Here is a 16,519-nt window from a genome sequence, read left to right as displayed (position 1 = left end):
ACAGCAGTTGAATATAAAACATATAGGTGCTATGGGGATACTGCAGTCAAATGAGAACAGAGAATCCAGGGGGGAAAAAAAAAAAAAAAAAAAGACAAAAAGATATTCTAGAGAGGCTAGAATTTTATGATGAAAGACTGTTTACTGATCATGGTTATCTATACTGAATGTTTATCAGTAGCAACTATAACTTCATCAGTCCAAACTGCAATTGAAAACATTATAGTCTAGAAGCATGCTTCTATTACAATAGAACAATCTCAGCTTTTTTACTAACAAGTACTTCTGCTTCCACTAACCCACATACAACTAAGAGATACTTTTCAGAAATTTGACATTGCTTAATTTCAGATGTTATTTCCATAAACAGGTATTTGCTAACAGTCACATTGATGATGTAATTTAAAAACAAAAAACAAAACAAACCCAAAAGCACTTCCCCCCCCCCCCATTCCAAATTTTCTCTAGTTTCTGGGGAAAAAAACTAGAGGGAAATTAACAAATTGAAAAAGGTAACATTACTACAGTAAAAGAACAAGTAGCAATTTTTTTCCCCACAATCAGAAGAAAAACATCCCCATTTGTTGTAAACTGCAACAGGATAGAACTGCAACAGAATTCTCTAGAATTATCTCAGAGAGCATATTAAAACATATAGAACTATGAAATGCACACATGACATTTTCAACCCAGAGATAACATTTAACAATGTGAAATTCACTAACTAAAGTAAGAACATCAATAACTAAAACCACCAGAACCAAAGTCTCAAACTGAAAGCTTTAGTTTTTATTAACATGACTGCGAGGAAAACTACCAATTTGTACAAAATTAGGACAGAATCAAAACCAAAAAAAAAAAGGCAAAAGAATTGAATTTCATGTACTTCCATGGAATTAAAATGCCTGTTTCCATGACTTAAAAAAACTGTGTAGAGAATAAACGCCCAAATCACAAGCCAGCTTACACGTGAATCAAGCACACAGAATGACAGCTTGCCTACAAGTCACAAAACAACAATTTGCTCATTTTCAGGTTTGCTACTGTTGTTCTCGCTTACCTCAGTAAGCTCCTTTAGCGTATCTCTTGATGACTTCTGATTGGCTTTGTCGTCTTTCTTTTGAGATAACAAAGGCATCAGGCTTGGTGGTAAGGGAACACCAGACTTAGCACACATGGCGGCTGCATTAGCTTTGGCTATTTCAAGTAGCTGGGCCTTGTCTAAGAAAATTATATTTTTTTTTTTAAGAAAAGAAAAATTATTATTATCTGCATTTCTGGCAGACTAAACAAAGAAAAGAGACAAAACACAAGTTTTTACCCACACAGTGCATTTTTATCTTCTGTCAAAATAACTAAAATTGCACTTAGTTGCTCCAGACTTTTTAAAATTTAGCCTACCCAACAGACAAGTGAAACTGCAAAATTAACACAAAGCATGGGAGTCCAAATCACAGCACTCAAAATCCTCCAACCCCAGGAGTTCTAATGCCCATTTTACTTCACCGATTCATTCTAGTATTGGAAATACTGGATCATTTCTACAGAGCATAAATTCCAAAGTCTACTTCTAGCTATCTCTGAAAAACATTCAAAGGTCTGGAGGAAGACCCCTCAAGTCCCCCAGTATGTAGCTACTTACAACTAACCAGCAGAGAAATGTAAGCACTGAATATAATATGCACTTGCGCAAAATACAATTCCAAGCAAAACTCTCTAATAAAACAGTATTTTGCTCTATTAAGGCAAAAAGCACATGTGGCCCTATCACAGAAATAGGAAATGAAAATAAGAGTTATGTTTTATTTTATTTGCCAGTTTGCAAATAAGTAAGTTCCCACTATCTCTGCAAGCATGTAGCTTTACGAAAATCCTAAAAGGACAACATTCCTTTACTTCTTAAGCAATAAAAGCATACAGATACAGACTTGCTGCATAATCAAAGCATGAAGGCAGATTCAAGGATGCTCATTAATTCTCATGTTCTGTACAAAAATACTTCACTGGTAGAGGGGGTCCCATGGTAACTTTATGATACAGGGCTAAAAGGATCAGATCCTCAGGTCCACAAAAGGAAGTTCTCTCACACACTGCACGAGAGCTCATCTCTCAAAACATCCTTTCTCTTTATTACTTACTACCCAAGGAAACTACAAGGCCTCTCTTCCTCCAGTCAGAGAAAAGATGAAGTTCATCAGGATTTTTTCTTTTATTTCCAACCAGCTGGGTCTGGGAATACTTTCAGAAACAGGCCTCCCTCCCCATTAAATGCTTACCATGGAAAAGAGGCAAGGCAGGGTAATGGAAACAGACAAATGAGCATTACAGCTGACAACAGCGCTAAGAACTCTCCAACTGGCACTTACTTTCAAATGTTCTTTCATGCCCAATTTGTGTTCAGGAAAACTAGAAATTCCTAAGTTTCTTACAGAATACTTGGCCTTTACTAACCATTACAATGAACAGCGTTCCTCAAGAATGCAACATACTACCTTTGTATAAAAGCTCTATAACCAAGATATAACTGGCTCTAAATTCACTTTCATCCAAGTGGTAAGCATTGATTCAGCTTCAACATAAAAGTTCCTACTGGAAGCCACTGCCTAAAAATAATGCATAAAATGACTTCCAAGAAATTCCTTACGAATACGACAGAGCTATGTTAAAATAAGACTACATAAATGAACACAGTATCACCTAACCATGGAATACTGTAATCAAAATTATTACTCACCCAAGTCTGTAAGACGTTTAGGTGACCTGCTTGAAAATCGTTCTGATGACCTTGACCTACGACGATCAGGTGATCTGCTGTATCTTCGTCTCCCTGAAGATCTTGACCGCCGTAGTCGAATTGGTGACCTACTAGAGCTCCGTCTTCTTCCTCTTGACCTTGATCGCCTTTGACGAATAGGTGTTCGGCTCCTGCTCCGTAATCGGAGCGATATTCTACGATCTCTTGAATCTGATCTTCTTCTTCTTCTGTCAGCAGATCTTGATCTATTTCTCTGAGATCTCTTACGCCTGTCTCTTGATAAAGAACGCCGCCTTCTTGATGCTGACCTTGACCTACTCCTCCTTCTGTGCCTTGAACGCGACAATGAGCTAGACCGAGAGCGACGATTAGATTTTGATCTTGATGCTCTTCTCCGTGTTACTGATCTGGAACGATTCCGTCTAGAACGAGAGTCTGTATCATATCTCTGGGATCTGCGCTGTGAAGACCTGGAGCGCCTGCTTCTAGACCTCCGTGAAGATTCTTTGTCTGCTGTTTTTTCAACAGATTTGGATCGACTCCGTTGGCGAGCAGTGGACCTGGAGCGTCTACGTCTAGACCTTCGTGAAGACTCTTTGTCTACTGCTTTTTCAACAGATGTCGATTGACTCCTTTGGCGAGCAGCAGACCTGGAGCGTCTACGTCTAGACCTTCGTGAAGACTCTTTGTCTGCTGTTTTTTCAACAGATGTGGATCTACTCTTCTGGTGAGCAGCAGATCTGGAACGTCTACGTCTAGATCTCCGTGAAGACTCTCTGTCTGCCACTTTTTCAAAAGATGTGGATCGACTCTTTTGGCCAGTAGGAGATTTTGAGCGTCTGCTTATAGACCTTCGTGAAGACTCTTTGTCAGATATTTTATCAACAGATTTGGATCTAGATTTTTCACGTTCAGAAGACTCGGAACGCCTGCTTTCAGGTATAAAGGAAGAGTCCTGTTCCTCTGACCTCTCAAGAGGCATAGAATCCTGTTTATCTTCATCTGCCAAAGAGGGCTCCACATCCTCACACTCTTCACCAGTGGTAGACCTTGATTCTTGCTCATCTGACGATGTGGAGTCTCTTCGTTCAGCTGTCAAGGAGGGCTCCACATCATCTACTTCTTCACCAGTGGTAGACCTAGATTCACGCCCATCAGGGGATGTGGAACGTCTGTGTTCAGTTGTCAAAGAGGGTTCCATATCCTCCGCTTCTTCACCAATGGTAGACCTTGACTCTTGCTCATCTGATGATGTGGAATCTCTTCGTTCAGCTGTCAAGGAAGGTTCCATATCCTCCGCATCTTCACCAGCGGTAGACCTCGACTCATGTTCATCTGAGGATGTGGAGTGTCTACGTTCAGCTGTCAAAGAACGCTCCTGGTCCTCTGCTTCTTCACCAGTGGTTGACCTTGACTCACGTCCATCAGGAGACACGGAACGTCTGTGTTCAGCTGTCAAAGGTTCCAAATCCTCTATTTCTTCACCAGTTGTAGACCTTGATTCACGGTCATCAGAGGACGTGGAATGTCTACGTTCAGCTGTCAAAGATGGTTCCCCATCTTCCATATCTTCACCAGCTGTAGACCTTGACTCATGCTCATCAGAAGATGTGGAGTCTCTTCGTTCAGCTGCCAAGGAAGGTTCTGCATCATCTACCTCTTCCCCAGTGGTAGACCTTGACTCATGCTCATCAGAAGACACTGAGGATCTACGTTCTGTTGTCAAAGGCTGCTCCAGATACTCTGCTTCTTCACCAATGCTAGATCTCGACTCATGCTCATCGGGGGACGTGGAGCGCCTGTGTTCAGATGTCAAAGAGGGCTCCCGATCATCCATTTCTTCATCTATAGATTTCTGGTCATGGTCCTCAGGGGACACAGATCTTCTATGTTCAGAAGTCAAAGAGGACTCTAGAACCTCTTCCTCCACAGGAGATTGCAGCTCATGACCTTCCTGATATGAGGAGGTGGAATGTCTACGTTCAGTTATCAAAGAATGCTCTAGATCCCCTGTTTCCTCACCAGGGCCAGACTTCACACTGTAGCCATCAGGGGACATGGAGCACTCACTTTCACGCATTAAAGAAGGCATTGCATCATCCATTTTTTCAGCAGGAATGGATTTCAAGTCACTGCCATCAGGGGACACAGAGGCTCTATCGTTTAGCGTCAAAGGTTCAAGACCATCTACTTTTCCAACAGCGGGGAATCTCAACTCCTGGCTATCAGGGGATGCTGCATGTTCATTTTCAGGTGTAGGAGAAAGGTCTCCCACATCTGCTTTTTGCACAGGGGTGAATCTTACCTCCTGGCTCTCAAAAGACAAAAGATGGTCATTTTCAGATGTCAAAGAAGAATTCATATCCTCTGTTCTCTCAGCATGAGTCAATCTCGATTCATACTCTTCAGGGGACAGAGCATGTTCATTTTCATACGTCAGAGAAGGTTCCTCAGCCTCTATTTTTTCAGCAGGACTAGACTGCAGCTCTTGACCTTCAGGGGACATGGCACATTCACCTTCAGACATCAAAGACAACTCCTGCACCTCTGTTTTTTCAACAACAGTAGACTGCAACTCCTGACTATCACTGGACATTGAACTTTCACTTTCAGATGTTTCAGAATGTTCCTCCGTTTCCTCCTTTTCAACAGGACTGGATCTCAAATCATGGCGTTCAGGGGATACATCATACTCATTTTCAGACAGCAAAGAACACTCCTGCACCTCTGTTTTTTCAGTAAGAGCTGGGAGCAACTCCTGCCCTTCGGGGGATGCAGCATATTGACTGTCTGACATCATTGAAGGCTCCTGCATCACGTTTTTTTCAGCAAGGGTTGACTGTAATCCTTCACGTTCAGGGAAGATGGTATATTCACTGTCAGATGTCAGAGAAGGCTCCTGCACCTCTCTTTCAGCAGGGCTGGCTATCATCTCCTGGCTCCCAGGAGACACAGCATATTCATTTTCAGGCAGCAGAGAACACTCCTGTACCTCTGTTTTTTCAGCAAGTGAAGACGGCAATTTGTGATCTTCAGAAGACACAGTATATTCATTGTCGCGTACTACAGAAGCCTCCTGCATCTCTACCTTTTCAGGAGAGCTAGATCTCAACTCCTGGCCCACCCAAGATACAGCATATTCATTTTCATATGTCAGAGCAGGCTCATGCACTTCTGTCTTTTCAACAGGGGGTGACTGCAACTCCTGGCTCTCAATGGACACTGAACATCTGTCTTCAGACATCTGATAAAGTTCCCGCACCTCTGTTTTTTCAGCAGGGGTAGATGTCAACTCTGGGCCATCAAGCCCTACTCTGTATTCTTTTTCAGTTATTTGAGAAGGCTCCTCTACATCAACTTTTTGAATAGGGGTAGATGTCAACACACGACCATCAGCGGAAACAGAACATCTGCTTTCCAGTATCAGAGGTGGCTCCTGCACCTGAATTTCTTCATCATAGGCAGATCTCAACTCGTGGCCTTCAGGGGCTGCAATGCATTTCAATTCAGAGGGCGAAGATGACTTTTGCACCTCTACTTTTTCGGCAGGGATAGGTCTCAATTCATGACTATCAGGCAACAGGAAAAGCCCACCTTCAGATGTCAAAGAAGTCACTGGGGCCTGTAGCTTTTCAGTAGGTGTGCTTACTGTTTCACAAACATCAGCAGAGTTGGAGAACCCACTTTCCAGCGGCTTTTGTAACTCCATTTTTTCAACTGCAGTGGATGTCAATTTATAGCCTTCAGGGAAGACAGAACACCTAAGCTCAGATGCCAATGACATTTCTGCACCTTCTGTTTTGTCAAAGTAATTGTGTTTTGATTTATGGCCATCATGGCACACAGGAATTCCACTTTTAGACATCAAGAAAGATCCTGTGCCCTCTATTTTTCCAGCTGGCATGTATCTCGATTCATGCATTTCAGAAGATTCAGAGCAGTCAATTTCAAGTACTTGTGAAAGTGTCGGACCATCTAAATCTTTATCAACAGATGATCTGGACTCATGAACAGCTGTCAGTGCAACCTCCTGCGTTTTTTCAAAAGATGAAACTGCAATGAGGTCACCTGAGATCTCAACAGGACCACACTCAGATGTCAGGGAAACAGCTGGAGCCATTACTTTTTCAACAGATAAAGATCTTTGGTCATTTCCATCAGGTGACTTGAAGGACCCACCTTCAGGCATGAACGGAAGCTCATCTCTTTGTGCAGCAAAGCTGGATCCTGATTTATGTCCATCAGGAGACTTGAAGCATCCACTGTCAGAAACCAGAGAAGGCTCCTGCATTTGGCCCTTTTCAATAGGCAAGGAGGCTGATTCACAGACATCAGGGAACGCAGAGCGTGTAACTTCAGGTGCTTGAAAAGATGTTTGAGCCTCTAGAGTTTCAAAAGGTAGTGACCTTGACTCAGGGCTGTTGATCAACTTGGAAGATTCACTTGCAGGTATTTGCAAAAAATTCTGAAGCTCTTGTTTTTCACTGGGGATGTGTCTCAATTCATGACCATCAGACATGTCAGAGGGTACACTTTCAGACATCAGAGAAGACCCCTGAACCTCCATTTTTCCAGAGGACGAGGAGACTGTCTTGTAATCATCAGAAGATACAGAGCATCCACTTTCAAGTGTCAGAAGAGTCTCTGGACCCTCTGTTTCTTTGAGAGAGGTAGATCTTGACTCATTTTCATGGGATGTGAAGTGCTGAAATTCCGTTACCAAAGTTTCTGGATCTCCCCTTTTTTCAACAGATGATGATCTGGACTTGGATGTGGAGTATGCAAGTTCAGGCAGTGGTGAAGACTCCAGAGCCACTACCTTTTCAGCTGATCCATTTTCAGATGTCCCAGAGAGCTCTGAAACCTGTGTTTTTTCCACAGGCATGGATCTCAATTCCTGGTCATCTGGGGTTTTGGAGCTATCAAGTTCAGACACCACAGAAGGCTGCAGACTCGCTGTTTTTTCAACAGATGAGGAGCTTGTCTCAAGACTATCAGAAGTTTCGGAAAACCCACTTTCAGATGCTGGCGGCAGCTCTGGGCCGTTTATTCCTTCAACAGACAAAGCTGCTGATGTGGGACCATTGGAGGATTTCGAGCTGCCTTCACTTGCAATAGAAGGTTCAGGAACATCTGATTTTTCAAGACATTTGGTTGACTCTGTGGGTTCAGAGGACTCCACATGCTTGCTACTGCACTTTACTGAGGATAACTTATTCTCTCTTTTTTCTATAGACTTGGACCTTGACTTAACACTATCAGAGGACTTGGAGCGTTTCCGTTTGGATTTTTTTGAAGATTCCTTGCGCTTTTTTTCAACAGACCTAGACCTAGACTTGTAACGTTCAGAAGATTTTGATCGGCGACGCTTAGATTTCCGTGAAGACTCCTTCTTTTTTTCTACTGATTTGGATCTAGACTTGTAACGGTCAGAGGACTTCGAGCGCTGACGTTTAGACTTTCGTGATGATTGCTTTCGATCTCTTTTTTCTACTGATCTGGATCTAGACTTGTACCGGTCAGAGGACTTTGAGCGCTGACGCTTAGACCTCCGCAGAGATGCCTTCCGACCTCTCTTCTCTACAGATCTTGATCTAGATTTCGAACGATCAGAGGAACCAGACCCTCTATGTCTGAACCTCCATGAGTATTCTTTGCCCCCTCTCTTCTCTGAAGACCTGGATCTAGATTTAGAACGGTCAGAGGACCTGGAACGTCTGCGGCGGGATCTCCAGGAGGATAATCTGCTCCCTCTCTTTTCCAACGACCGTGATTTAGACCTGTAGCGGTCAGAAGACCTGGAACGTCTGCGCCCAGACCTTCGGGAGGACAGTCGCTTTTCCACTGACCTTGACTTAGACCTGTAGCGGTCAGAAGACCTGGAACGTCTGCGCCCAGATCTTCGAGAGGACAGTCGCTTTTCCACTGACCTGGACTTAGACCTGTAGCGGTCAGAAGACCTGGAACGTCTGCGCCCAGACCTTCGGGAGGACAGTCGCTTTTCCACTGACCTTGACTTAGACCTGTAGCGGTCAGAAGACCTGGAACGTCTGCGCCCAGATCTTCGAGACGACAGTCGCTTTTCCACTGACCTGGACTTAGACCTGTAGCGGTCAGAAGACCTGGATCGTCTACGTCTGGACCTTCGGGAGGACAGTCGCTTTTCCACTGATCTGGATTTAGACCTGTAGTGGTCAGATGACCTGGAACGTCTACGTCTGGACCTCCCAGAGGACAATCTGCTCCCTCTCTTTTCTGCTGATCTGGATTTAGACCTGTAACGGTCAGATGACCTGGAACGTCTGCGCCTGGACCTCCGGGAAGACACTCTTCTGTCTCTCTTCTCCACAGATCGGGATCTAGATTTGGAATGTTTTTTTCTGGAATCTGAATGGTTTCTGCTTCTAGAACGTGCTCTTTTAGAGGTCAAACGCCTGGAAGTAGAACGTGACCTTGATTTTTTCTTCCGCTTCCTAGACCTGGACTGAGACTTGGAGCGACTCCTTTTTTGTTTCTTTGCATCATGCTTTTTATCACTGCTTCTATGGCTGCTTTTTTCAATAACTTTCTCAAGTCTCATCAGAGTCTCCCTCATTCGTGCCGCCACATCAGGTTGCACATCGGATGTTTCTGAATCTCTTTTCTCTGACTCCTCTTCTGGAGTTGTTTCTTTGACAGCCTCAGCCTGTGGAATGACTTCTGACTGGCTTGCCTCTGCCACAAGTACTGGACCTGCTTCTGTAATAGTCTCAGGTACTGGAGCTGCTTCCAAATCTTTTGTCTCTGCCTCCAGCCCTGCAGCTACTTCTGCATCTTTCAGCCCTACAACAGTCTCAGGAAGAGAAGCAGTTTCCAAATCTTCTGTTTCTGCCACATGAGCTGGAGCTGCTTCCAACTGGTTTGTGTCTTTGATTATTTCAGATTCAGGAGTCCCTGCTGAATCTTTTTCATCTGCTGCATGTGAAGAAGTAAAAACTGTTTCTGCTGTTACAGGCTCAGATGGTTGGATTTGCTCTGCATCTTTCTTCTCAACCAGCATCTCACATTCCTGAGCTTGACCTAGAACTCTCACATCCTCCATTTGCTGACCCTGCACTCCTTCTGCATGCTGTGCTTCTACTGCCACTTCATGTTCCAGCATTGTTTCCAGATCTTTCATGTCCCCTGTTTTTGGAACTGCTTCAGAAGATTTCATTTCAGCAGCACTCAAGACTTCCAGAGCCTCTTCTGAACTCTTCCATTCTGCACCAGGTTTTGCTTCTAGTACTGCTTGCAGATATTCTTGCTTTTCAGTGTGAAAAGATTCTGGAACAGCTTCTGAAGCATCCTCTAAAACATTCATCACCCCTGCACCTCCAAACTTCTGGGAAGCTTCCAAACCTTGGATATCCATGTGTAGCTCAGGCTCTTCAACTGTTTCAGAACCTTTCACCACCACTGTTGCAGGCTCTTCCATGCTTTCCAACAACCTCACTTCTCTAGCTTCTGATGCTGGCTCCAAATATTTTGCTTGCATTGCTTTCTCTGTTTCTGAAGCTTCTTCCAAATCTTTTACATTGCTAAGCGAGGGCTCATTTTTTTGTGTGCTTGTCCTCCTTGTTGCAATTATATATTCTACAGTAGGTCCCTGAGTTCTCACATCTGTCAAAACCTTAGATTCTAAAGTTCCTTTCAAGTTTCTCACTTCCGTCACTATTTCTGATTCCATAGCTTTTTCTTCTACTCTGGGCAAAGACTCTAATACTACTTCTGAATGACCTACTATTTGTTCCTGTACAGATCTTGAACTTGCTTCAGATCCCACAACCATTTCCAAATTTTTCATCTGTGTTAAATGTGAAGTTTTTGATTTTGCTTCCGTATGTTCTACCCCTGCAACTTCTGAAAAGTTGCCTAAACCTCTCGCTTCTACAGTGGCAGAACTGGTAGCTAGTTCAGCATTCTTTATCTCCCCTACCACCTCAGTTTGTGAGGGTCCTGTACGTGTCATGACCCAAGAATGTGAAATGATGGAACTCTCTGTTCTGCTTGCACCAAGAGGTTCTGCAACTGTTTCTGCTGTGGTTTTCAAATGTATCGTTCCTCCTAATGTCTCAGACTCTCTAACAGATTCAGGAGTCCTTTCTGTTTCTGCTACAGGTCCTGTAGTTGTTTCCAAAATTTTCACTGGTCTCACAGATCCAACCTTCATAGCTAGGAGACTGGCCTCTGAGTCTGCTTCTACTCCTGACGTATTATCTACATTTATTTCTGAACTTTTTGACATGGCTCTTGAATCTAGTGTGGCTACTAAACCTCTGTCCACAGTCCCAAAAAGCACAGCTTCTTCTGAAGCTTTCACACCTTCCATTTGCAAAGACAGAGGCGTTGCTTCCAAACCTCTGACACTGGATTCACTCTCAGTTCTTAACTCTCTCAGTTCCTCTGGTTGTCTGAGTAGTGAAGTATGTTCTGAATCTTTTGACTGTGTTACAGTGACAGGCTTGAGAACAGGTTCGGAAAATTCTGAAGCATTAGTATTTTCCAGTTGCAGAGTAGCTTGGCTTGTTTCTTGGCCTTTTACTCCTGTTAGTGCTGCAACTTCCACAGTTGCTTGTGGACCCTGCACCATCTGGATTTCTGGAGCTGTCAATTCTGCTGGAAGTGCACGTTCCTGAGTTCTGTCCACACTTCCTGTTTCTGTCAATACTTGAGGTTGTAGGAACACTCCTGAGGCATTCAACACTGTTGCAGGATCAGTGGTGCCTTCCATGTCTTTGATTACTTTTGAGCTTCTAGCTGGTTCAATATCCTTCACTTCTGTAACAGCTTCTGATCCCAGGAGTATTTTGGCACTTTTTACTTCCACCTGGGTCACAGCAGTCGCTGCAGGTATTTTAAAAGGATGTTGCAAAGATACATCTGCCTTCAAGATACTTGAACCCTCCATGGGGCTGCACTGCATCACCCTCAAATGATCAGATATAATTGAGGGCCTCACATCCCCTAATTCCAATGATCTTTCCACATTTTTCACATTTCCCATAGGCAGAGATTTTTCAGTTGCTTCTGGAACTTTCACTTCTTCCATGGCCACAGACACGTGAGCTACCTTCACAGTATTCAGACCCGCCTGATTTGCAGATTTAGGAATTGTTGTCATATCACTTGCCAAAGACACAGATTCTGTGGCTCCCCCCTGTGCCACAGATTGTAGAGATGCTTCTGAATATTTCAACACCTCCATGGTCTCAGACTCAAGAGTTGTATCTGAAGTTTTTACTTCCCCAGTGCCTTTAGATCTCAGAACAACTTCTGAACCTTTTAGTGCTTCTATTACCTCCGAAGCTAGAGTTGCTGCTGAATCTTTCTGAATTTCAGATTCACTGGCAACTCCAGATGGGACACTAGATGAAGTATCACGTCCAGTATCAACAAGAACATCCTTTTCACTTGCATTAATAGCTACAGGATAAATATATTCATGAGACTGTTTAATTTGTTCTTCTCTAGTGCAAATTTCAGTTTGAGTTATACTAGCATTTTCTTGGACAACAGACTGGCTGCCTTCTAAATTAAATGGAGGATTTGTTGCACACAAAGTCCCCTTCTCACTTCCAAGATTTTCCGTAGATTGCTGAGAATCAATTCTTGAGTGAGAAACAAGTCCTAAAGCTTGCCTATCAAGCTCCTCACTTGCTTTTAAACACAGTTCTTCTGGCTGCATGTGAACAGCCAGATTTGCATCTCCAAATCCTCCATGCTGTACACTCAATTTGGAGCTTGATTGCTCTGGCATCAACTGAGAAGCAGGCTGCAAGTCTGCATGCTCTCCGTGACGTGTACTCAACTTTGACTCCTTTGGCTGCTTTTTATGCTTCTTCTCTTTCTTCCTTTTCTTCTTCTTTTTCTTCTTCTTCTTACTTTTGTGTTTCTTGTTCTTCTTTGATTTTTTCTTAGGGATTTCATCTTCACCAGTAGAGCTTCTTTTTGTAGACTTAGTACTATTTTTCACAGTATTTTTGTCTACATCTAGAAGAAATGATATTTTCCTTGTAAATGTTATTACAGTTACATCTTAAAAATTCTTTTAGACTAGTAACCAAGTACACAGACAGAGATACAAAAGATTTAGACTTGAAACCCATGCCTTCTTCACTAAACTACCATACACAAATAGCACACACTCCCCTTTCGGTTCTCTTACCCTTCCCTCTCAGGAGTCACTTTAAGTAAAAATAAGCAATTTTTCTTTCAAAAAGTTAACAAATCTTCTTGGTTGGCAACACAGTTCCACTGGGAACATGACTCTTTCCAAGAAGTAGTTGGACATACTTCTACCTATATTCAACTGGGCAGTGGATTCCTCCACGAGGCTGGAGATGTGCTTTAAAAGTACATGAAGCTGCACATAGAAGTGAAACAAGAACTCACATTTTCCAGGCAAATTATCTAAGTGGTGCTATGCTTACTGTATAAAATGTGGTCGGTCTATTGTCCCCTAATATGCTTTAACTTGTGAGTGAGCCCAATATTACTAGTGTGTTAGAAGTTATCTACGCATATTTACTGATTAAGTTCCTCACAGACTTAAGTTCTTCAACCAAACTTGGGGAAACAGCATCTACTTCCCCAATCCCAAATGAGCTTTAAGGCACTGCAGGCCACCGGCTGTTCAGACTGGGCTGTGGCTGCCACAAGCAATTGCAGACCTACAAGTACCTAATTGAGCTTTTGCTTCAAACAGGAAAGTAACAAAAAAAAAATTCAGGTGACTGCAGGGACAAGCAATTGCTGAGGAGGAAAGAAAAGAGGAAGACTGACATTTCGATCACCATCTTTTAATTCTATACCTCATCTCCCTCTGAATTTAACCTGTGTTAGGTTCCCGCCCTTCTTTGGATCTGGTGCTATGTTTTCATGAGAAAGGCATTTCTATTAAAGGCAGTTTGTTATAATTTCTGTTAAATATGAGCTATATATTCAAGGCTGCTTGCATGTTATCTTCAATGATTATATTTATACTAGCCAGTGCAACAATACGGATTCTCCGATTACAATCTGGCTGTGATCACAAAGCATACTCTTTCAAGTAAACAATGCAAAATCATTCAAAAACTGTTGGTAATTGCAATACTGTTAAATGAACATGACTTCAGATTCCATAAACAAGTATCTCAGGTAGTTTTAAGCACATACAGTTTTATAGAATAAACAGCTTAACCAAAAATAGGGTTTCCACCAACATTCTTGTGAATGCAATGAAAAGGAAAATAAAGCAGAGTCAAATGACCTTTTCTACACAGCACTTTCAGACAATCTCTGTTGTTCAAAAGCAACGTTAACTCCTTTCCAGATATGAACAGTGGCAACGTTGACCATAGGTTCATTAACTTTCAGGTTCGCAGGTCTCATTTATTACCATGTTAGCTTGCGTCATTCTTCCACAACAGAAGAACAAAAATAAAAAAATAAAAAAAAACCCCACAGATGCCAGCCTCAAGCGCTGTTTGTATGGCATAAGTGAAAGACTGTTGGAAATGCAAGGTTAACAAGCCACCGTGTATAAAAGAAAGAAAAGGCAATTCCAAAATCTTCCAACAAGAATCTCTGAAATAAACTGCCTCTTAACCAAAAAAAAAAAAAAAAAAAAAAACACACTCTGGAACTATACTTACCAAGCACATAGCAGCCAACTACGTTTCAACTCCAAAAAATTAGAAATGCAATAATTAGAGCCTTTGTGTCACTAACTCTCCCGATTCAGAAATTTTACAGAACGGACTAGTCTCATGAGAAGAGATACTCACATGCAACTCTTTGGAATAATAAATCTAGTAATTTATTGAAGTTATGAGAATGCTACAAAAAAAATTCTTAACCTTTGGAAGACTGCAATCTAAGTATGTGCATTTTTAAGAAAAGTGCATTATTCAAACAAAAAAGCATCTTAGTATGACAGAACAGTTAATCATACAGTTCTGAATTTTTATAAATAATCTTGCAAACCAACCCAAATCAACACCACAAACAATGCTTCTATCCATCAGTACTAGCTTTGTTAGTAAAAACTGCTCATTGAGACCCTGGAATAGGTATATACAAAATAAAGCACAACTATATATAGAGAGAGATTATTTAAATGTTATAGCATTATAATGGAGAGAAAAGAAAAAATAACTTTTACATAGACTAAGCAATGCTTTCATATAATAAGCAGCTTCAGTTTTTAAATTATCTATTTCTCCGTCCATCTATGGTTGTAAATCACAGTAGACAAAAAAAAACACTTAACAAACATTAAAATAAACATACAACTTGTCAGATGAAGGTCAGTGAGAGGAGCAGTACCAAAAAGTACTTTCTCATCTCTGTAAAACTGATTCAATTTTAAGCACTATGACAAGCTTCTTAAACAATGTATTTGCCAAATATGTTTTCATTTACCTGATTTGCACTGCAGCTCTGTACCAAGGGCTCCAGAGAGCACTTCCTCTATTTTCTGCACTATCTGATCATTCTGACGACTCCCAGCACCAGCACCAGTGTCATCTGAAGGATTGGCTTGCTCAGCTGGGATTGTGTCACCATTGGGCTGGCCTTCTACCTTTCCACTAACCAAAAAAAATATCAACATAATACAAGCAATTTTGAGCCTTTTTTGACCTTTTTTTTTTCTTAATTCATAAGCATTTATTACACTCAACCCTTCAAAACAGCCTCCTGAAGAAGCCATGCTGTTAGTGAAACATCTAGCTTTTGATTAACTGCCACTTAATCACAACAGAACACGTTGTGACAACCGAGTATGAGGCACAAGGGAGGAAAACGTGTTCTTGAATGTGTCACGCTCCCCGTGCTTTTATGTAAGAACTTGCATAGTCTCCCCTCACAAAATAAGCACCCATCACTCACTCTTCTCCAGCAGACTTTGCTTACTTTGCGACATAAGCCCGGGGGAAACAAAAAACTAGGCGAGCTTAAATATAGTAAGATCAGTTAAGACGAATCGCACAAGACGCTTTCCCCTTCCCCTCTTGCCCCGACACCAGAGACAAACGCCGACAACGGGGGCGCGTTCGCCAGAAGACAAGATGTGCGAAAGCCCGCCCCCCCCTCCTTCTCTTCCTCCTCCCCTTCCCCCCCCCGCGCCGTGTTTTCGCTTAAGGCGCTCGCAAGGGCGCGAGCCCCCGAGGCCCGGCCATGTTCGCGCCGAAATGACCCGCCAGGAGCCCCAGGCCCCAGCCCGGCCCGCCTCCCTCCGGCCCTTTCCCTCCTCTCCCCGTTGGTAGGCCCCGGCTACGCCGCCTCCCCCGGCCAGGCTCGTTTACCCGCCGTGCTGCTGCTGCTCTTCCTGGATCTCTCGGAATTTGCTAACCACAAAGGACCGAAAGATCTGCTCGATATTAGTCGCCATGACAGCCCTACAGCACCAGCGGCCTCCCTCGACCCCGCCGCCGAGGCTGCGCTCCGCTTTCCCTTCCTGCCGAGACGCGAGGCCTCCAATATCCCACAAGGCACCGCGGCAACTAGAGGCCGAGGGCCCGTGCTGACGTCCTCGCTATACGCCCTCTCGCGATTGGCTGCCCTCTAACGCATGACGTCGCCGGGCGCTCTAGCCCTCAGCAAACGCCATAGAGCGCCAGCACCCGTCTGGCTTCCGGGGGGGGGGGGAATGTCTCGTGTCCCGGCTCTCCCTCCCTCCCCACCCCCCCGCCGGCGCGCGCGGCGCCGCCATGTTGTTGCGCTCACCCCCCCCACCCCCACCCAACCGGCCGCGCGCGC

The 16,519-nt window shown here is 43.4% G+C and overlaps 1 protein-coding gene across 1 annotated transcript in view; it reads right to left on the bottom strand.

The window, feature by feature from the left end:
• Window positions 1–16,151, bottom strand: part of SON (SON DNA and RNA binding protein) — a 42,279-nt gene extending 26,128 nt beyond the window's left edge. Inside the window, exons 1-3 of the mRNA XM_074145071.1 lie at window positions 16,075–16,151; window positions 15,182–15,348; window positions 1,061–1,221 (exon numbers count right to left, since the gene is read on the bottom strand). Of these exons, the coding sequence (XP_074001172.1) occupies window positions 1,061–1,221; window positions 15,182–15,348; window positions 16,075–16,151 (405 nt within the window). The remainder of the gene's footprint in view (window positions 1–1,060; window positions 1,222–15,181; window positions 15,349–16,074) is intronic.
• Window positions 16,152–16,519: the final 368 nt, after the last annotated feature.

Source organism: Numenius arquata, chromosome 1 (genome assembly GCF_964106895.1).
Source record: "Numenius arquata chromosome 1, bNumArq3.hap1.1, whole genome shotgun sequence".
NCBI lineage: Eukaryota > Metazoa > Chordata > Aves > Charadriiformes > Scolopacidae > Numenius > Numenius arquata.
Note: the sequence above shows the minus strand (reverse complement) of the source record. Positions and strands in the feature narration are given on the sequence as shown.